At 46.9% G+C, this 22411-nt stretch overlaps 1 protein-coding gene across 4 annotated transcripts; it reads left to right on the forward strand.

The window, feature by feature from the left end:
- The first annotated feature begins 430 nt into the window (after positions 1–430).
- On the forward strand, positions 431–21670 carry LOC121194074. 4 transcript variants are annotated; one of them, XM_041056647.1, is made up of 29 exons: positions 431–489; positions 1083–1255; positions 2900–3022; positions 3136–3312; positions 3999–4095; positions 4271–4404; positions 4537–4704; positions 5025–6035; positions 6421–6497; positions 6667–6787; positions 6891–7010; positions 7098–7400; positions 7623–7925; positions 8078–8260; positions 8406–8528; positions 8646–8843; positions 9247–9420; positions 9544–9693; positions 14185–14325; positions 14465–14653; positions 14747–14930; positions 15299–15411; positions 15868–16041; positions 16233–16372; positions 16813–16954; positions 17043–17353; positions 17839–18687; positions 18718–19200; positions 20525–21670. In XM_041056647.1, exons 2-29 carry the CDS (start codon positions 1151–1153, stop codon positions 20769–20771), a joined length of 6540 nt encoding a protein of 2179 aa, XP_040912581.1. In that variant the 5' UTR covers positions 431–489; positions 1083–1150; the 3' UTR covers positions 20772–21670. The 4 variants fall into 4 exon arrangements, with proteins under 4 accessions (XP_040912581.1, XP_040912580.1, XP_040912582.1 ...); XM_041056646.1 differs by having other exon boundaries at positions 17839–19200; XM_041056648.1 differs by having other exon boundaries at positions 7623–7841; positions 17839–19200.
- Positions 21671–22411: the final 741 nt, after the last annotated feature.

The raw sequence follows: 22411 nt of genomic DNA on the forward strand, positions 1-22411 counted from the left end.
CTCCGATTCGTCTGAACCGAGCCGCTTTGTTCTCACCTGTGCTGAGATCAACTTCCTCATCACTTTTTTTTACATTAAAAACTTAAAAGGAAAAAGCAGAGGACGTGTTTCATTCGTGGGAATTAGTGGATCACTGATGTGTTTTAATAGTTTATAGACCATGACCTTTAATAGCAGAGTCCTTATTTTATCTGTCCAGTTATTTGTGGCCATCTCTGTGTAAATTAGTGGTTCTGATGATTAACTGCTCGTTCATGTGTTCATTTGGTCCGTGTGCTGGTATATTTACAGTGTGTCAGTGAGAGAGTGTGTTTGTTGATGGAAGGCAGGTGTCTCTCTGTCGTTCAGCTGTGCGATAATCCAACTGCAGACCTCATCTATTTTTACCTCGTGTCTGTGAGCTGTGTTCGTCTCCGGGTTTCTGTGGCTCCACAGTCCGAGCAGCAGCAGCAGCAGGGGGACGTCCTGATCTCCAGAGACGTGACTCAGGTAAGTAAAGTTTAAAGTCTGTGAGAAACGGAAAAAGATTTTATTAAACATTTTGTCACTGGAATAAGAAAAGATTTGAACCCATTTATCAGAGGCAGTTTTGCAGAGCAGCTAAATAAGGTTTTTATCTTAAAACAAGTGATTTATTTCACCTGATTGAGAATAAATGAATTTATAATATTAGTTTTTAAGCTAACGATGGTTTTAATTCTGATTTCTTTTACTTCCATCACTTCTCATCTGTAATTTCATTTGACATTTTAGCTTTAATGATCATCCGTTCATAAGGATTTTCATTATTCACTGTAACATTGATTTATGAAGAATGAATAAATGATTTATGAACTGTGAAGAAAATGTAAAGCTTCATCGGGGCGAACTGTTAGAACGCGCTTCCTGTACGTCTGAGGTCTACGCTCATCATCAGGATCCAACAGACACGTTTTCCTGTCGACTTCATTTATACTCACTGACTTTTACTGAAGTCACATGTTCGCTGCAGGACTTCTACATGGGACAGAGTTTTACAGTGTTGTATTAATACTCAACACAGAACCTTTTTTTCTTTACTTCATGTTCTCTGTGTTCTGCAGGTTCAACTGTTAGCGTTTAAAGACGAGAGCGAAGAGACGGCGACGCGTGGAGAACAGAGGCGGGAAAGATGATCGGAGGAGGAGGAAACGCAAATCCTTCTCGGTCGTCGACCACCCTCAGCACGATCGCCATCCAAGCAGGCCAATCACAGATCGTTGTCTCAGTCCTCAAGGTGTGTAACCTTCACACAAACATTAGCTCCAGAGGGAAGGAATCTCCATGTTCACTTTGCTGAACCACTGAAAAACATGTGACATGAGTAGAGAAGGTCATGTGACCAGCGTAGGTGTACACAGGAGGCATCATGTTACGGTGGCACTGTAGCTCACCGTCTGTTACGCAGCTGAGACGGTCCTGCCCTACAGAATACCCCGACAGGTCGATTGTACCTGTAGTTCCGTTTTATTGTGGTGACACTGATTGTTACCTGAGCAAAGGAGGAAGTGACGTTTTGCAAGAGCAACAAAATCTATAATAAATATAATAATCGTCTCTTTTGATCTTGATCTTTCCATAACCTAATAACATGTTTATTGCTGTAACCATGACAACGAAGGTCCTCTAACCTTGATGAACAACCTACCTTCAGTGACCGTAGTTAGCATTAGCTGTAACTTGTGTTAGCTGTTGGCTAATAAAACACTGTCGTCCGTAATGTTGGAATAAAATATATTTGACTCATGAAATGATTGTGACAGTGGGATTTATTCTTCATTTATTCTTCATAGATAAAGTTTATATCTTTTCAGAACTTTATTGATCAGTCTCTGATGTGTAGAAATAGGAATAAAAAGAGGAATGATTCAGTCCGTTAGCTTCGACCTGAGCAGGCTTTACAGTCAGTCGCTGCTCTGTCCACGTGCTGTTTCCTCTTATAGAACAAACTATTTACTGATGCTGCTGTAAAGGGAAGTGAGCTGTGTGTGTGTGTGTGTGTGTCTAACAGCTGATGTCTCTGACAGTTTTGAAGATGAGTGTGGATTTAAACATGTGGAACAATAGTTTTGGAAACTGTTGACTGTGTGTGTGCGTGTGTGTGACATGTGTCGACATGCCAGAGATACTGTATCATCCCAAGGAATGCTGCAACACACACACACACGTGTTCAGAGATACACAAAGGTCATGTGACCTGCCGGGGTCAGAAAGTAAAACCATATATGACAGTTGAACTGACTCGGGGTGACAGCAGGGTGGGGGTGGGTTGCTGGTCGTTCTATGGAGGCTGGGAAGGGTCAGATGGATCACTTGGGCGTCCTCTGTGTCCGTCTGTGTCATGTTTCTATGGTGAAAGCGACTGTGAGAACACGGCATCATTTGAAGTACATCCACATATGATGAGACCTACTGGTCACCTTATTAGGTACACCTGGTGTAAACAACACGAATGCATGGATCCATCCTCCCTCGTATCAGCGGTTCAGACCAGTGATGGTGGTCTAATGGTGCGGGTAATATTTTCTGAGCTTGCTTTGGGCCCTTAGTACCGACACCACAGCCTGAGTCCTGTTGCTGACCAAGCTCAGATCGTCTCAGACTGGTTTCTTGAACATGACAGTGAGTTCACTATACTCAAATGGCTTCCACAGTCACCACATCACCTCTGAGATGTGGTGGAACGGGAAATTTACATTATCATCTCAGTATGGACCAAAATCTCTGAGGGATGTCTCCAGCGTCTTGTTGAATCTGTGCCACAAAGAATTAAAGGAAAAAGGATGTCCGACCTGGTACTAGCAAGGTGTACCTAATAAAGTGGCCGGTGAGTGTATGTCAGTGTACTGACTGTTGTTTCCCCTTGTGTGTGTGTTCTCAGAGCGGGTCTCTGGTCCACCTCCAGCTGGTCCAGGTCCATCCAGGCCTCTGTGAGATCGGATTGAACCGTGAGGAAAACCAGACACTGATCCAGGAGCAGCAGCAGCTGATGGAGAAACTCAGGGTACGTCTGACAGAGACTGAGACGCGGAGACAAACTCAGGGGACAATGGACGGTTCAGAACAAATGGATCCCAGCATGAACCTTTGTGTTTACACTTCATATTGATTTTCCAGAAACATGAAAGGGAAGTGCTGGCTGTGGTGGAGCAGAGGAGGAGCAAGAAAAACGAGGAAGTGTACAAGGCCATGGCAGCGTCTCTGAGCGAGGGATGGTCACTCCTCCTTCACCTGCTCGAGAGACGACAGGAAGTCCTGATGTTGGCTTCAGACTTTTACCACCGAGCACTGGAGGTAGGAAGCTTCTGGAAGTATGGACCCTGGGGTAAAACTTTACGATAGGGCACGTTCCTCAGGCGGTGCGGTGTATTTGCTGGATGTGTGGCATGTTGCAGTGCACCGTGCTCATTGGCTGGCTGCCATTTTATCAGCACCACCTGCTGCAGCCTTGATCTAAACTGGTCTGACAATGACTGAGGTTCTATTTTAATCCCCTTTCATTTTTCACGAGTCGACACCAGCTAACTGTCGTTAGCCACAGTAACGTGGCCTGAGACGCAGCTTCACCCACACACAGTTGGAGGTGTCAGGGTTTCGACCTGAACGATCAGCTGATCCCAGCTCGTTCAACACAGCAGGGTGCAGCTTCAGCTTCTTATGAATCAGATCGGTATCTGGAGCTTGTTAAGCTCAGAGTTCTGGTTCAGGAGCTCCAGGATTTGGATCGAGTGTCACAACAATGAACATCAATCAATAATCAATATGTCAGATCTGCTGCCACTCAGCTCATTTTCTGGTTGGAGCTAAAAAAATAAAACCTGTTCTAACGTCATTAGAGATGAGTTGTCAGGTTTTCAGCTGAACTTTGATTTTTCTTTATATGAACCGAACTGATCTGAAGTTCTACTTCTACAGCTTGAAGGTTTCTGAGAAATATCACCCACGTCTGTCTGTCTGTCTCTCTGTCCGTCTGTCTGCAGTTTGCTGACAGTATGGACAGAGTGGAGGATCTACAGATCAGACCTGACAACAACAGACTGACTGAAGTGCAGCTCACGTACGACTCCATGAGGAGAGGTAACCACTGTTTGTCCCGGTCATAATCACAGACTGAATTTTACTGGTTTTAAACCAGTTTAAAAATGGGCTGCACTGGTCTACACCACCGAAGCCTGGGTTCAAACGAGGGACTGCGTGAACTTTGAGCTTTCAGCTACACAACGCTCACTGTGTCTCTGTGCTTTGGTTCCAGATCTTCTGGGAAAATCCCTGCAGGTTATAACCAGCAGCACCAATCTGCTGCAGAAACTCAGACGGCTGCAGAGAGCCGAGGCCCTCCAGAGGAGAGGGGGAGTACTGCAGGAGGAGGACGGGGTCGAAGACGAGGTGACACTATGTCTAACGTTAGTTCACACTGTGTGTTGTGTATGAACCAGGATGCTGCTGTAAAACAGACTTTTAATCTCAGTCGGGTTCTAAACAATCCTTCACGTCTCACCGGCTGTATCCTCTTCCCAGAGTTCCCAGTGCAGCAGGGGGGCGACGCTGAGGTTGGAGGAGCTGGTGGAGACGCTGCAGGATCGGAGGAGGACGGCAGACCGGGCTCTCAGGCTGCGGCTCCCACAGGTGGAGAATGGCATCATGGTCCGCGAGACAGAACGAGAGTCCAGAGAGTCCGGCTCTGATGTAAGAGACAGACGAGCGTGTTCACTGTAACAGGTCTGGTTTCTTTAGTTTTCCCACACAAAGCCATCAGTTATTAACTGACAGAAACTGTCTCTGTCTGTCTCCGTCTGTCTCCGTCTGTCAGGAGACGGAGATAGACAGTCAAGGTACCAAACCCGTACTTTGCAGCAGCGGGAGTCCTCAGTCCAGCTGTGGTTATGATCTTGGGATTTAAAAATGAGTCAGAGACTCTGAAATCCGGTTTATGAACCTTCCGAAGCTGAACAGGTTTTTCCCAAAACTGTCATAACTCAAAACACTCTCCGCTCTGTTCATCTCAGGACCGGACCCTCGCACCTGGCAAAGTCCTGGACCAGAACTTGGAGTCTGAATCCGCATCAACGGAGAGTGCAGGACTGCAGTCATGTTCCAGAGAAAAAGAAACTGGAGACCTTCATCCCACATCCACAGCGGATGTGATGCCTGGATCCAGATCAGAAGAGACCGTAAACTTTGAATCAGGATCAGATCTAAAGCCTGAATCCAGATCTGATCTGGAACCTGGAATCAAATTAGACGTGAAGCCTGGATTCAGGTCAGAAGAGACCAGAAACTCAAAATTACGATCCAGATCAGATCTGCAGCCTGGATTCAGATTAGAGCCAAAGACGGGATCTGGACTACAGGAAATCCCAAACTTGCAGTCCAGATTCAGATTGAACCTGAGGGCTGGATCCAGATCAGACCTGAATTCAGATTCAACATCAGAGGAGACCAGAGACCGTCATCAGCTTGGATCAAATTCAGTTCTGATGCCTGCGTCCAGGTCAAAGGAGGCTAGAGGTCTGCAGTCTGAGTCCAACCCAGATGTGAATCCTGATTCCAAATCAGATGAGACCAGTAACCTCCAGCCAGGATCCGGGTTAGACCAGATACCTGGGTCTAGATCAGAGCAAACCAGAGACATAGAGCCAGATCTGAAGCCTGAATCCAGATCAGAGGAGAACATGGAACTCCAGTTAGAATCCAAATCAGATATAAAGCATGAGTCCAGTTCAGACCTGATACCTGGATCCAACTCAGAAAAGACCAGAAACCTGCATCCGGGATCAGATTCCACACCAGAAGAGACCAGAAACTTTGAGTCAGGATCCAGATCAGACATGAGGCCAAGATCCAGATTAGATCTGAAGACTGAATCCAGATCAAGAGAGACCATAGACCTGCTGCCTGGATCCACATCAGAGACCAAAGAGTTGCTTCTTAATTTTCAGCCTAGATCCAAATCAGAGAAGACCATAGACTTGCAGTCTGGATCCAGATCAGACCCGAACTCTCGATCCAGATCAGAGGTAACTGGTTGGTTGTGGGTTTTACTGATCAGCAGACAGAACCACATTCAATCATGCAGGACTTTACAGTAACTAACGAACTCTTCTTCTGAGAGGAACCTGAACAGGTCTGACTGAAAGTGACGTCAGCGTTAACGTTAGTGCTAACGCTAAGCTTAATTAATTATCTTAATTTTACCTCCTCAGAAGATTGAGGACAGAAACAGTCAACAGCCTTTGAGAGAGAAACCAGATCAGTGACAGACGAGTGAAAACACCTGCTCCTCTTTCTATCACAGTTCTTAGTTTTAAAGTTTACTTTTTGTTTAGACTCAGGTTCGTTTTTTTGTTGTCAGGAAACTTTTGTTCTGCTGATGAAATTAACAGCGGTGTGTGATTCTCTCAGGCTGAAGACGACAGTTTGTCCCGACTGAGCAGGAAACAGGACGAGACCAAACGGCATGGACCTGCTCCAGATACCAGGTGGGACAATATTCAACACTCGGTGTGGCTGGTCCCAGCCAACAAAGTGATGGTGTTTAGGTTACAAACAACAAAAACACGAAAACACAAACCGCCAGAAACGCGTCATCGCAGTGCTAGCAGCTCACACAGGGCATGAAAGCTGCATGATTTTCTTCTTCTTTGGTAGTGGGCAGGTGCAGAGCATGCTGGTAAAGGAAACTCAATGTGTAGAAGACCACGCCCACAAAGCTCTCCTGACCAATCAGAGTCTACAGCTGCTGCAGTCATGTGAACGCCTCGTGGACAAGGTGACATTTTCTGTTTCTTCTTAAGTTGGTGTCAGGAAACACACGACACACTTAATACCTGCGTGTGTGTGTGTGTGCGTGTGTGTGTGTGCGCGTGTTGCAGGTGTGGAGCTGGGTGCAGCAGGGCAGCAGTGTGTTGTCTAACAGCTCTGAAGCAGGACAGCAGCTCTTGGAAGCTGAAGACACTCTGAACACACACCTACTGCTACACACACAGGCTGAGGTACACACATACACACTCTGTTTCTGATGCCACGCCTGGTCTCTGTGTTTCCGCCGCACAGATAATTTCCCTGGTGTTTGTCTTCAGTCCGCAGGTCGCGATGCAGAGAACTTGAGGCGGATCCTGGATCAGATCCAAGCTCTGCACACAGAACCAACCAGCAGAACCAGTCCCCAGTCTGCCGGCGAACCCAGCAGAGAGCCGTCCCCCCTGAAGGCCCTAACAGAGCAGCTGAAGAGAGGCGGCGGGGGACGGCAGACCAGAACCGGAGCCGAACTCGCTGGTCGGGTCGATCTGGTCCTGAAGGAGCTACGGAGCCTGAACGGGAAGATCGACTCAAACCTGCAGCTGCTGCAGCCCTACGTCGCTTTCCTCAGGACGGCGCAGCAGGTTGGACAGAGCGCCTACACGGTGCTGCTAATTTCACTCACTGTTTCATAGTGTGCGGTGTAGTGGACATTGCCGCCTCTGGGCGCTGGCAGGGAAATCAGACCAGCTAAGGAGAGAAGTCAGCTTTTGATCCATTAGCATGTCACATTTCACGTCACTGCGTCGAGCTAAGCCCTGACAGACACGTCTGTGCTGCCAGCTGATGCTGCTCCTGTTTTCCAGGTAGAGGAGGAGATGGAAGAGCTGAGGGAGATCTACAGGAGGAGACCAGAGGAGGAGAAGCAGGAGGAGAGGGAAGCTGGTACCAGTGACATCAGGACTACCACCAGTTCCAGGCCACCACAGAAGAAGAAACTGGTCCACACCTGCTGGCAGGAAACGCTGCAGAGGCTCCTCACTGCTCAGGAACTGGGAAACCACTACATCCATACTGTTACCATGGTAACCAGGCTGTCAGGAATCAAGGTTGACTTTGATGACATGAGAAGAGTTGAACTGAAATTAGGTCACATGACATCAGATCAGGTAACATGGTCAGGCCAGGTGTGACGAGCTGAGCTGAACTGAGATCAGAGAACATGAGGAGCTTTGAAATGAGACGACAAAATGATTTTATCTGTGTTTACTTTATCTGATCGAGCAGTATGTAAAGTATGTACATGTGTGTGCTGTGTCAGGATCAGGTGTCAGGGTCGGGGTTAAACCTGCGGTCCGCGGCGTCGGTGGTCCAGCGGACAATCGAGCAACTCGACAAAACCAAGCAAGAAGTAGATGAGCTGCGGATCCAGCAGCAGATCCAGATCCAGCAGCGGCAGGAGGACGTGAAGTTCAGCAGGAAATACCAGGAGACACTGCTGAAGGTACTGACGGAGTCCGGGCGAGTGACGGTGTTACTGCTGGAGTCTGCAGCTGCCTGAGAAAAATGTCCTTAATCAGAGGCTTCATGGGTAAAATACAGTTCTCGGGTAAAAGTCACTTTCCACCACTAGATGTCTCTGTTTTCAGACCCTGCAGGACCTGAGCTGTGTTTCTGAGCTGCTGGACTCCTCCACGCTGGTGGATCTGGGTTCAGACGAGCAGACCTCCAGGCTGTTGGAGCGCTTCAGGAAGGCCAGACCACATTTTATTGTGAGTCTTGCCGGAGGGTGGAGGGACATTGGTACTGGGACAGCTAGAACCAGTGGGACTTTTCAAAAAAGGACAGGTCTTTCTAAATGACTAGATACACTCTCCTATTTTGTCCAGCAACTAGATGCTGAGGTGGACAACATGAGGAGGAGCTGGGAGACTCTGAGAGGAGTCCAGGACCGCCTGGAGGTGAAGGGGGTGAAGGAGGAGGATCTGTCAGAGCTGCTGAAGCTCCAGAAGAGAGTAAAGGACAAGATCCAGGAGAGCAAGTCAATCTTGGACCTGACCAGCAGCTTCCACCTCACAGCCAATCAGGTCAGAGGACGCCGTTCGTTCAAATTTCACGTTTTACAAGAACTGAACCTCAATCACCGCACAGCAAAACTATGAACCACACACACACACACACTGCTCAGTGAGGTGAAACTGACTCACCTGTGTGCTTTGATGTCAGGTGGGTCAGGTCACTCAGAGGAGACAGAGCCTTCCTCACATTAGCAAAGGTGTCAGGTTTCATTATGTTCACCATGTTTCCGTCAGCTCATCATCTTCTACAGTTGTTAAATGGCGGTGGCCGGAGAATCGGCTCCACCTGCTGTCTGTCCTGATGAATTTAAGTCAGGGTTCACAGAACAACAGTCTGTTGCACTAATTTAAACATGTGAAACGATGGAAATCCGCCGACCGTCGACAGTGCTGCTGTTTTCTGTGTGTCCAGCTGGAGGCGCTGCTCCGCTCAGACCCTGGCAGCCCGGTGCCTGGTTCAGCTGGTCCACGTGGATCCGGCGAGGCTGAGTTCAGCCAGCACAGAGAGGAACAGCAGCAAATCCAGAGTCTGTTTAAAACAGCTTCATCGCTGAAGACAGACATCTGCACCGCCGTCACCTGCAGTGTATGAACACACACACACGTTTAATTGTACTATTATTATTATCAATATTTTTACTGTGATACTTTAACTTGGAGAGTAGAAGAGAATAGTAATGGATGTGAATCCTTGTTCTGCCGCCATCAGGGCCGCACAGGTTTCAGACTGGAGCAGCTGGAGGTTCGTCTCCTCTCTCTGGACTTTCTCTGCGTCTCGTGGCTGAACCAGGCAGCTCGACGTGAGGAGAAACTCCACCAGGAGCTGCTGACCCGCCTGCTCGACGATGACATCAGCCAGGTGAGGTCACAGGTACACGCTACAGCGCAGCAAGGATTGTACAAACCAAACATTTCTGCAGAGACTGCTGTGCTCGGAGTAAAGGAATCTCTGTCGGAAATATTTTCTACCAATCAAACACAAAACCACTACAAACCAGCAGCTGGCCTGGATAACGCGACTGACTTAAGCTGGCACCATATTCCAGACTGGCTCACACGTTCACTGCTAGCTTACCAGCTACAGCAGTTTACCCACTGGCCTTACGAGTAGTCACTACGTTGTCAGGTTTTGTTTTCCCACGTTCTGGTGTGTTGTTGATGAACACACTCGGGCGTTTGAATTGTCTGACGTCATGTTAAGTTGCAGCGGTTGATGTTAGCTCGACCCGCTTCATTAGCACCACCCGAGCTCGGTGCCTCTGCTGACATCAGGACGTTTTGGCTGACACGATAAACATGTTGGCGCCTTCTTCAGGTAAATCTGTGGAATTATAAAATATTAAAATGGTTTCACTGGTTTTACTGGTGTTACTGGTTCAACCTGCTGTGTCATTGAACAGCAGGGCAGCAGCTGTTGTGGGCATGACAGAGAGAGAGAGAGAGGAGCGAGTAAGAGAGGCTAAATACAGGCTGAGTCAGCCAGCGGGTATTTCCCATGATGCACCTGGTGCTGTGTGTCACCAGCATATTGAAACCTGCCGGAGCAGCTGTGGTGGACGTCAGAGACTCACTGCTACAACAAACAGAAAACACAAATACAGTTTACAAAAGCTTCATATATAAACTCTGACGGGACTTTAAGCTGAATCTGAATAAACGATCGGCTGCACCAACGGTTTTTTATTTCTTAGTAATATAACCCTCTGCATTTCCTAAGGTTTTACTTCAAACTCTTGAGAGACCAAGAAATATAACAAACAGAGCAGGGAGAAAGACAGCTTGGCGATGTGAACGGGAATGGAAGTCGTACAGTCACATGGTGGCTGCCAGACCTTAGCCGAGACCACATGCTGAAGCTGTGGACCACATCTTTTGACGTCAATAAGTCAAACCCGAGTTCAGCATAACAAGTTCTTCTTCTCTGGAAGACCTCCCTTCTCTGGAAGACCTCCTGCCTGGTTCCTGTACCCAAGAAGTCATCTCCATCTGGCCTCAGTGATTACCGTCCAGTTGCCCTCACATCCCATGTGATGAAGGTGCTGGAGAGGTTGGTGTTGGCTCACCTGAGGCCGCAGGTGAGGTCTTCTCTGGACCCTCTGCAGTTTGCCTACCAGCCATGTCTGGGGGTGGATGATGCCGTCATCTATCTGCTACAGCGAGCTCACTCACACCTGGATGGTGGTGGAGGCACGGTGAGAATCACATTCTTTGATTTCTCCAGTGCCTTCAACACCATCCAGCCTCCATTACTGGGTGATAAGCTGCGGCTGATGGGTGCTGGTGGGTCCACTGTCTCCTGGATCACTGATTACCTGACAGACAGGCCACAGTTCGTCCGGCTGGGTAGTGTCCTGTCTGATGTGGTGATGAGTGGTGTAGGAGCCCCGCAGGGCACTGTGCTTTCTCCGTTCCTGTTCACCTTATACACCTCTGACTTTCAGTACAACTCAGAGTCATGTCACTTACAGAAATTTTCTGATGACTCTGCAGTTGTGGGGTGTATAAGCGGGGGATGGGAGGAGGAGTACAGGGGGCTGGTGGACAGATTTGTGGAGTGGGCTGGAGGAAATCACCTGCTGCTTAATGTGGACAAGACCAGAGAGTTGGTGATTGACTTCAGGAGGAAGGGGACAGCCTCACAGCCCCTTTGCATCCTGGGTAAGGATGTGGAGGTGGTTGAGGAGTACAAGTACCTGGGAGTGACCATCGACAACAGACTGAGCTGGAAGACCAACAGCACAGCTGTGTACAAGAAGGCCTGCAGCAGACTCTACTTCCTGAGGAAGCTGAGGTCCTTCAATGTGTTCAGTAAGATGCTGGAGATCTTTTACCAGTCTGTGGTAGCCAGCACTCTGTTCTCCTCTGTGGTCTGCTGGGGGGGCAGCATTGCAGCCAGTGACGCCAACAGACTGAACAAACTGATCAGGAAGGCGGGCTCTGTCATTGGCTGCAGACAGGAGACTTTTGAAGCAGTGGTGGAGAGGAGGACACTGAACAAACTGTTATCCATCATGGATAACCCTGATCACCCTCTCCACCCTGTACTGGACAGACAACGGAGCGCCTTTTCCAAAAGGCTCCGACAGCTTTGTTGTCAAAAGGACCGCTACAGGAAATCCTTCCTGCCTCATGCCATAAGACTGTTTAACACCTCATCACTGTGTCACAGATAACACTGCTGTACATGACAGATCTGACACAAGGTTCAGCTTCAACTGCACATTTTGTTTTTGTACTTAGATTTTATATTTCTATTCAAATGGCACACTTCCTTTTTTACTCTTATTTTAAATTCCTATTTCTGTAAATAATGTCTATATTGTTTATTTTTACCATTAGAGGTTTATATTTGGAGGCTGAGTGCCTGTGTATTGCTGCTGTGATAGTGAAATTTCCCAACTTGGGATGAATAAAGTATTTCTATTCTATTCTATTCTAAGTCAACACCCCAGAGGCTTTGAAAAGATTGGTGAAAAGTTTGCCAGGCTTTTTCTTCGTGTCTGCAAGTCTGCACCTGAACTCACCAGGCGTTCAGAGGGTCACCAATGTAAAGTCTGCTGAGACTCAGGACTGGGAAGCACCAACAATGAATGACAGCACTGTGATGTCTGTGACCTTTTTCTCAAACTTGTCTCCTGGTGCTAGAGGATGTCAAAAAATGTCCCTTTGGATGGACAGGACATAAGGCTTAACTGTCTCTGCTCTGTAATGGTACACCACCACTAAGTCTACCGGTGAACCCTCAATCGGATGGATGAGCTTGAGGGTAACGGGGAGCACTGAGAGCCAACATGACTACGACCCTTTGGACCTGTTTGTGTCCACACTGCTGAGTCACCTGAAGGGGATCTTTGTTGCTGGAAGGTGATGATTAAAAACATGACTCATTCTATTTTTGTTCACTGGCGGATCGGTTGTTCTCACCACGAACCCTCAGAGTATTTTGGGTTCTCCCAAACGATCCCCAGAGGTACAATACTTCATCACATAGTCCCAAACGCTGAAGGATACAAAGTGTGGGTACTCCATGGCACTTTGTGGTATTGTTGTTTGAGGTAGTACAGGGTACCCTGGTACATTTCTTCCAGGTAGCTCATGGTACTTACTTTAGAGTACTTCATGGTCCTCGGGTGTAGCTTATGGTATTTAATGGTTAACCCATTGCACTTCCTGATATATTGTGATAGTTGTGTGTAATCATTTGTGTTGATTTTGTTATTTTTGTAACGTTTCAGAGATTAGAACCAATTAGCAACCTTCTCAGGTACTTTGTGGTACTGTAGGATAGTTTGTGATCCTTTGCAGTACTTTCTTGTGTTCTGCAGTAATGTCTTTGGGATACTTCATGGACCTTAAGGGGTAATTTATTGCACCAAATGGTGCTTCATGGTACTTCCATGTAACTTTTATAGCTTTTGTCCTTTCTCTTGCTGAACCTGGGTTTCCCCAGACGACTACGGATTCTGAAGAGGCAACTTCATTCCCCCGCCACCTCAGAAAAAACAGTTCGACCTCCTGTTCATCTGTTGAACTAAGGGGCCTGCACTGCCTGTGTCTGCTTCACTCTCTCTCAGCTGTCTTTAGCTGACAGATCAGCCATCTGATACCGCTGTTCCTCCTGTCAGGAGCAGAAATGTCCCACTGGATTTAGACTCCCCTGCTCTAAAAATAATCTGACCAAAGCTCCATCTACATGCAGTTACATCAACACCAAGCTAAAACCCAGCGACACAGCTCTGACCAAAGATGCAACGGACACAGTGTTCAAGAAAATATTATGTGAATAATTATTTTTATCTATACTAGAAGCGTGGGTGTGGCAATGTCTCAAATATCTCAGAGATGACAGATAACCATTAAAATGTTGTGCAGACGTTGATTCCCAGTGGATGAGTCCTACTTACTTTGGTGATCTCTTGATTTTTCCTTTAGCGCCACCTGGAGGTTGACTTGTGGTTTTTATTGGGATGGAACTGTCCTTAATTTTGACTGTACTGTCATATGATGGTGCTAGATAAAAAGTCAGAGGATCACCAGAGTTATTGTAGGATTATCACAGGATATGGTCCTCATCGTGGTACTTTATCTTCTGACGACCAATTTTGTCAGTATTTCGGTCTGGACCAACGTTTGACCCGGCATTACCATTCATTTAGCCTTGGTGCTTGTGGCATTGACTGAAGAGTAGGCAGGGAAGTCATTGCTAGTTGCACCACAGATCTGACTACATAACCAACCACTGGAAGTCTTTCTGTCAACATGAATCTCTCGGGGGAGGTGGACGTCTGACCTTCATGTGAAACCAGCTGATGGACTCAGATAACTGATTTTCTGAAATGTTATTTTCCAGCTTCGTGATTCCTTTAAAGAGCTGAAGAAGCGGTTCAGCAACCTGAGGTTTAACTACCTGAAGAGAAACGACAGGACCAGGAACATGAAGGCCGTCAGGAACCAGCTGCAGCAGGTGGAGCAGTACGACGAGAAGCTGCAGGTATGTCCACCTCTGGTTGTGCAGACCCTGATCTGAGCCTGAGATGTTCTCCATTCAAAACTTCCATCAAAAAAAGTGTGACTCAGTGCAATCACACAAATAACTAAGAGGTGGGTCTCTGCTCTGTCCGATCCTGCAGGTGCTCAAGAAGCGCCTGCAAGGTGTGACTGCCCGACTGGGGTCAGAGGTCAAGAACAGGGGCATGGTCCGGGAGGTGGAGGACGCCGTCAACGAGCTGCAGAGACAGATGGGAGAGTTTGAGCAAAGCGTCCGCGAACACCAGAAGACACTGGACATGACGTGCAGACTGCAGCAGGCCGTGGAGGAGGTGATTAATACACATCCAGGATGTTCATCACTGAACTACAGCGGGTTTCAAAACCTGCTGAAGTCGTTTAAAAAGTGCGTTACATGTTGACAGTATCAGTTCTGGTGCGAGGAGGCGAGTGCGACCATCGCTCGTGTCGGGAAGTTTTCCTCCGAGTGTCGCAGCACGGAAGCCGTCTCTGTCCTCTACCGGCAGTTTGAGAAGTTCGTGTGGCCGACGGTTCCCCAGCAGGAGGAGAGGATCAGTCAGATCACCGAGCTGGCTCTCAGGCTGCATGGTGGGTAACAACACAAACTCACGCTTTTATTCTGAAAAGCCGGTCACCTGTTTGGCAGGGACTCGCTTCAGATGGATGTGTATTGAGTCTGTGTTTTGAGGCTGCTGGAAGCCAGATTCAGCAGTGGTGGAAAGTAACTACATTTAAGCATGTAGTGTATTTAAATTCAAATCCAATTTTGAATTCCACTACATCGACAGCTCAGAGGCAGATTTGGTTCTTTTAAACTCTCATTTGTCTGCTGTAGTCTCAGTCTCGTCACCTGTTATAGAAAAGTCAGTGTGTAATCATAATTTCTATAGTTTCCCCTGGTTGGGAGACATCCAGGGACAGTCCAGTGGACAGACTAATACTCTGCTGTGTTTCAGGGGTGGAGGAGGGGCGGAGGTACATAGAGAAGACGGTCAGTAAACATGCAGAGATGGTGGAGTCCATCAGAGAGCTGAATGACGGACTGATGGAGCTGGAGGCCAAACTGAAGGTAACGCAACACAAAACTTGCACACGCTGTTTTCATGTTGTGTAAGTGAATCACTGAATCTGCTGGATCGGGACCTGCCGCAGGATCAGAACCTGCCTCAGGGTCGGGACCTGCCTTTCAGTTTCGGACTCGAGAGCCTTGCAGATGTTCTTAAATCACCTTTTAGCCTGACTGCTTGACATGTTCCTTTGTCTTCATGCTGGAGGTTTCATCATGATACTCAGACATATTTTAGTGTGTCCTGTGAATTAATATTTCAGATTTGTAATTAACTGAGACTTTATAAGGATTTCTTTTCATCTGTGAGACTTTTTCTGTTGATCTGTGTCACATTCATTCTGCTTTGATTCAATGTCATAAGATAGTAAAACATAAAAACTTCTTAGAGCTGTGATACATTTTATGGGCAGTAACGTGACTGTACTGAGAGTTAAAATGCCGACTCACTGTTTTCAGCTGGAGAGTCTCAAACAGCAGCTGAACGATGGAGAGAAAGAAACCGGAGAAGATGGAGAGAGGAGGAGGAGGAGGGAGAATGAGACGGAAGAGAGAGGTGAAGAGAAAGAACAGAAGGTGAAGGAGAACAGAAAGAAGAAAAAGAAGTGCGGCACACCGGAGGCTGTCGACGTGGTAAAAATAATCACATAAACTCCTGGTTTAAAAATGACCTGAACAAAAACTTGCGAAAGATCATGTTTCATATTCTCACCTGACTTTTAGTGACTGTAAAGCTGCATTAAAAACTTAGATATAAGATATAAATTAGATATAAGATATTATTGAGATATGGAAGCTTGCCTGAATTTGTCCTGTGTTTCCAGTATGAGCTGAAAGAAACAGGCCACACCCCTGAACTGACCGCTGAGCATGATGGGAAGCAGGTTCCTGTGAAGAGGCAAACTGCAGCCAATAGGAAGCCTCCGTTAGAGAAGAGCTGCAGTCGGGAGGCAGATGGACTCAGGTACGACGAGTCACATGACTTTTCTGATAAAAAGCAAAGTGAAACAGGCTGATGGATAAAATAACAGGGTCACCTCAGTCAGATTCGTCCTCTCGGGACAGCGACCTGAACCAAACCGGTTCATCTGGCCGACGATGACGTCACAGGATCAGTGAAAACTCGTTGGCGATGGATTAGATTAAGTGTGAGGTCATCAAGGTTTTAACATCTGGAAACTAGATTTCTATTTTCTCTAATTTTAATGAGTCTAATGGTTGTTGAGATATTTCAGTCTGGATCAAAGTGGTGTTCTGCTAATGTGGCTAATAATGATTCACATCACGTAGAAGTTTATTTGGCCTAAAATAAATGGAATTCATGTAGAGTTCTAATCTAATCTTTTGACTCCGCCCATTTCAAACCCGGCCCTTTGAAGGTTGATGATGTCATCTCTCGTTCAGCCACAGGCAGCAGATACACAGCGAGACATTCACCTCCTACTGCTCCACGCACACCCTCAGCCTCTCTTGCTCCCTGGTGGAGGCCAGCAGACGGGTCCACGCCATCCACAGCCAGTTACAACATGCCACGCCCCCTCCTCCTGTGAGTGGCCCGTCAATCTCTGACGTCTGGTACCTACTGTAGAAGCAGCAGTGATTTATCAGTCTAATACTCGATCCTTTTTACCCAGAATGCATCAGCAAGAGGCCTGTCCGAGGGGGAGCTCCTGCAACACGAAGTGATGACAGAAGACTCGCTGTCCAATGATGAATACGAGTGCGCGTCACCTGACGACATTTCCCTGCCGCCGCTGGCAGAGACGCCAGAGTCCTGCACAGTCCAATCAGACACTGAGGAGGGTGTTTGTCAGCGCGGCCAGCAGTGCCGCGCCCCGTCAGAGCACAGCGGGGATGGTGCTTCTACTGGTGTGGTCCGACCACAGAGGGAGTCCAGTCAGTCGGAGGGTTGTCCAAGTCCTCCCACCAGTCTCCACAGCACCAGGTCTGTCAGACAAAACACGATTCCTTTGTATGTTGTTCTGATTGAAGGGACCACACGACACAGTGTCTCCAGCCTTGTGGACCTGGCCTGAATGAACCAGGAGAAGCAGACCCAGATGTCTGCGCTCTACACCTGAGCCTTTTTGTATTCTGCTGGCTTCCAGCAGAATTCAAAATTCTGTTTTAAGTTACAACTGAAATCAGGAAACATCTGGTCAGAGAAACCATAATATGTTTTTTTTTTGGCTACTTGACAGTTTGACACTTAGTGCTGCCACATTTCTGAGTCAGCAGTCATCCTTACTGAAGGACAGTCAAACACTGGTGAGACAGGAGGCAGGACAGACGAACAGTGAGGACATGCAGCAAATGTCACAGGCCACATTTGAATCCTGAAAGTGGCAAATTCTTGGTTTGAGGCATGACCCACTAGTTCACCAGGAGACCATTCAGATTTAAGATGTTGTTCCTTTGTGTGTGTTACAGGTTCAATTCAGAGTCCACTTCCTTTGTCCGGAGTCCGTTGACAGTTCCTGCTCCAAGCCTCCTCACCAGGACTCTGTGCACCATCCTGAGGACAGAAGAAATCGGTCCAGCCGACCTCTCACAAACTGATTCCATTCCCCATCCTGAAGAGTTCGACCAGAGCCACACCCTCCCCAAGTCCACCTGTTGTCCTCAGCCCTTTAACGGTCCAGACCCTAATCTCCAAAGGCTCAAGACCCTTCCACAAGACACCGAGGTTTTCAAATACCAAACTACCTTTCCTCAAAGCACGACTGTCATTTGTCAAGACAACAGTTTTACACAGTCCTTCCCTGACTCAGAAAGTATGGTTACCCAGCAGACCATTACCGTCCAATCCTCATCCCAGAGTAAGAGCTTGCCACAGATCAACCCAGTTCCCCAGGCCAGAGGGTTTGCTCAAAACCCCAGCCTCACAGATTCTGCTGTGCACAAAGACGGCACCCTTCCACGAGACATTGAGCTCCACAAGTCCAGTGGAACTTTCCTCCAAACCAGCACAGCCCTCCCCCAGGACAGTAATCTTCCACAGTCTTGCCCAGATTCCAGGACTGGCGTTGATCAGGATGTACCTTCTTCCAAAAGCAGCAAGGAAACAACTTCAGTGAACATACCCCAAAGTAGCAGCCTTACCACGACCACTACTGTCACCCAACAAACCATTTACTGTCAGCCACCCCCCTCAGACAGTCATTGCAATGTGCCCCAGGCTTGCAGCAGCCTCAGGTCAAAGCGAGAAAGCCCCTTCTCCCAGGGCCTTGGCGATCAGCCTGATGTCCATGCTCCCGTTCTTCCAGAGCCAAATGGCATCAGCGAAATTATTGTAACCAACAGTACCGCCACCACCAGTAATACAGCCAGCAGCAAACAGAGCTACCAGGCAGTCTACTCCCTCCATGAGTCCTTGACCTCCACCTATACCCAACAGTGTGTGCATGACCCTGGCATGACCCCTAGCAGCCCGGCCAAGCCCACTGCTCCTCCTCAGCCCGAGTCCCAGACCAAAGCTTTGGCTCAGCAGGCTAACCCGCATGTCACACCGCCTTCCTCTCCACTGCATCTACTAACATCAGACCAAGACCCAGACATTTGTCAGCCCTTGGCCATCCGCGAGGAGATCAAGCTCACTCCTCAGATCCAAGGGCCCTCCATTCCTGCTCCTCCTCTTCTCCAGGCCCAGACAGAGTCTCTTCCCCAGGGAAAAGCCTCTAAACCTGGCCCTCCCTACTTCACCAGGCCCCTGTCTAGAGCTACCGTCATGGAGGGCTCTCCGGTGACACTAGAGGTGGAGGTGACGGGACACCCAGAGCCCACACTAACCTGGTGGGTAGCATACAATCAGCTTCACAATAACATACGACCTTTTTGAGGTTAGACCTGCAGGACCACGTGTCCTGTAGCTGGATTATGTCTAAATTTGGATTAGATTCATTCCTGGCATTAAGGTGTGTACCACCATCCAATTAGTCTCTCTCACACAACTGTCATGCACATGACGCATACTACTTATGTAATGACAGTTAACACATTACATTAACTTCAGATCTCAGTACACAACCTTTCTTACTGATTGGATTAAAAATAAATTTTAACCCATGCAACCCGGTGGATGGAAAATCCAACGGGTTGAAACATGAATTAATGACGTGTGCAAATCCTCCTCAACACCTGAGCACCATGAAAACCCATGGTAGAGTTAAATAAATAGGTGGAAAGGTTATGTCCCCAGCAGACCGTGCGTCCCTATGGCTTTCCATCAGCTGAGTATTATCTATACTGCTTACATGCAAAGGTATGTGTAAAACAAAATGGTGGAGCAAGTATTAACTAATATATTAACTCATGTATTAACTAATGTATTAACTAAAGTATTAACTTAATCAGCAACATGCAGTGTGTGGGAGTGGATGTGATCAAACCTTTGTTTTTGTGGAGTGCTGTCGTATCCTGGCACACCAAGCACAGGCATCCCACCGTTTCCTGACTGGACTCATCCCATGTTTCACCTGACTAGCAGCTGGGTGCTAGCTAGATAACTCCGTTATTCTGACAGTTAATCAATCAATCAGTCTTTATTACAGCCTATAGAAATAATTCAGAAGGAGAAATCACAAGCCCAAAAAAACCACGTCATCCCCTCATCGAGCTCCACTGCTCCCTGGCTGTATGTCATGTTACTTTGTGTCGGTTCTCACCTTTAACACATCAGTTACCTGATGGAGCTGCTCTTCACCCTTTCTCCAGTCCCCTGTGCTTTAACAGAGCTATTTAACACTTTTCCAGCCAATCAGCGGCACCAAGGGGCGTAAGCGTGAACATGCTTACTGTCACGCTCTCTTCAGTTCTACAAAAATCCGTATTTTCACTGCGATAAAAATCGCTCCCCCTTATTGATGCTAATCTCCTCGGACATCAGACTGCAGGCGGATTTATTCTGTCACACAACACACACAAACCAGCACTGATGCATGAGTTTACACATCACATCGTCTGTAATACTCACAGAGCTTTTGATTGGCTGTCTGCAGACGCAGTCAGGGTTCCTGTAACACAACAGGTCGTATGAATGTGTGTTGTATCAGAGCTGTTGTCGGGCTCCAGGTGAGGCCGAGCACTGTCTGACCTCCTGTCGTCGTGGTTGCTCCAGGTTTAAAGACGGAGGTGTGTCAGCCACCGGCCGGGGCCGAGCGCAGGTCTGCGAGGACCGGGAACGCTTCCTGTTTATCCATGAGGCAGCGGACTCAGATGGCCGGTTCTACGAGGCCGGGGCCTCCGACCGTCGTGACTCGCAGCGGACGGTGGCGCGAGTGTTTGACGTGATCGGTGTGGACTGGCAGACCTGGTTTGGTACACTGTGTGTTCTCCTGTGGCTGATCTACCTGATTCTACTCTGATGACTCTTTCCCACGACCGGAACCGAACAACCTGGAACCTGGAGATCCTTTACCCGAACTTGTAAGAATCTGTAAGGTGGTGGTTCTGGGTTTTACCTTTTCACTGTGTAGTACAAGCCACAGGGTTTTGGATGGACAGTCCTGTGCAGAATGTTTAGGCTCTAAACGTTTTCAGCCCCAGTTCCCGGACTGACCCATCGATGCTGGGATCAGGTCTCTGTGGGCCAGAAAATAACCTGTAGATTAAATCTCAGGCAGAATTTAGGTTCATCTCCAAACCAAAGAACGAAGAACACACTAGTGAGTGCAGCTTGTTGGTTTCACACACACACTCTGTTCAGTCCAGAGTTTCTCAGCCTCGGCGTCTGGACCTCAGATTTGTAGCGCTGATATAATTATTTCAAATGTGGAATGAAAATATAAACTGAAAAACACATGTAGCATAATGTTAAAAGAACTGATTTATGATTTCTTTTATTATTTTATATTTTATATGAGCGTTCAATATGTCTGAGATGAATCTGAACGGAGTCTGAAGTTGTTAAAGCAGAAAAACAAAGTAAAGAAAAAACAAAAATAATAAATAAACACAGTAAAAAGATAAATCACACAGAAGCTCAGTGTGAAAATGATGAGATATGAAACTGAGACAGTGAGTTACAGCATGAGATTAATCAGTATCTTCACTGTCTGTGACAAAATTACATTAAGTCCTAATTCTGAGAGCACTAATCAAAGATTTTAGGTGAATCCAAATTTCAACAGTCAATAGTAATATAATAATAATAATAATACTAATAATAATAATAATAATAATAATAATAATAATAATAATAATTGTGACTTTCTTGGTCTAAATTTTACTGGTCACTTTTTAATAAAGTTAAAATGATGACATACAAAATAATTAGACTGAGATAAATGATGAACCACACCAACATTTTACTCTCTGATTATATTAACTCAGAATCTGGAGATAGAAAATCACTCCAGGCAAAATTCTGATAAGAAATCAAAATGTTTAAATGTTTGAAACTTTGACATACTGAAGACTAAATTCCTTTTTGACTTGTCTCTATGGTTTTGACTTTTTAAGAATTAAATAATTAAACCCAGAATATTCTGAGATATGGTGGAGACTGGTTTCCATATCAGTTTCCTCCTAATGGAACAGTGCTTTTATTCTGAAAGTGTGCGCAGCAGCAGGGGGTCGGTTCTCTCCTCAGAGCGGAACTGGACTGATGCGGTTTGGTCTTCAGTCCAGTTCCGTCTGAGGATGAATCCTCATCACTGGCTTTGGCAGCAGCAGGTGTTAATAAAGACGCGTTCAGTTTGTGTAACTGTGATTTGTTATCACTGTGTGATTCCACCGCCTCAGAGTCTCAGCTGAACCATGACAGACTGTTATTCTGTCTGTGTGATGTGTTTAATAAAGTTTCGGACTTTGTCAGTGAAGAGTAACAGATGAAGCTGCAGCTCTTTATTTAAGAATGTGTGAATGTTTCTTTCAGGTCTCATCCTCTGCTCCGTGGTTGTTGTTTTTTTTATTTATTTTTTTTATTATTATTATTATTATTTTTTACTTTTTAACCTTTATTTAAAAAAAAAAAAAAAAAAAAAAAAAATCCGGGATTCAAGCG

Source organism: Toxotes jaculatrix, chromosome 15, assembly GCF_017976425.1.
Source record: "Toxotes jaculatrix isolate fToxJac2 chromosome 15, fToxJac2.pri, whole genome shotgun sequence".
In the NCBI taxonomy this organism is placed as follows: domain Eukaryota; kingdom Metazoa; phylum Chordata; class Actinopteri; family Toxotidae; genus Toxotes; species Toxotes jaculatrix.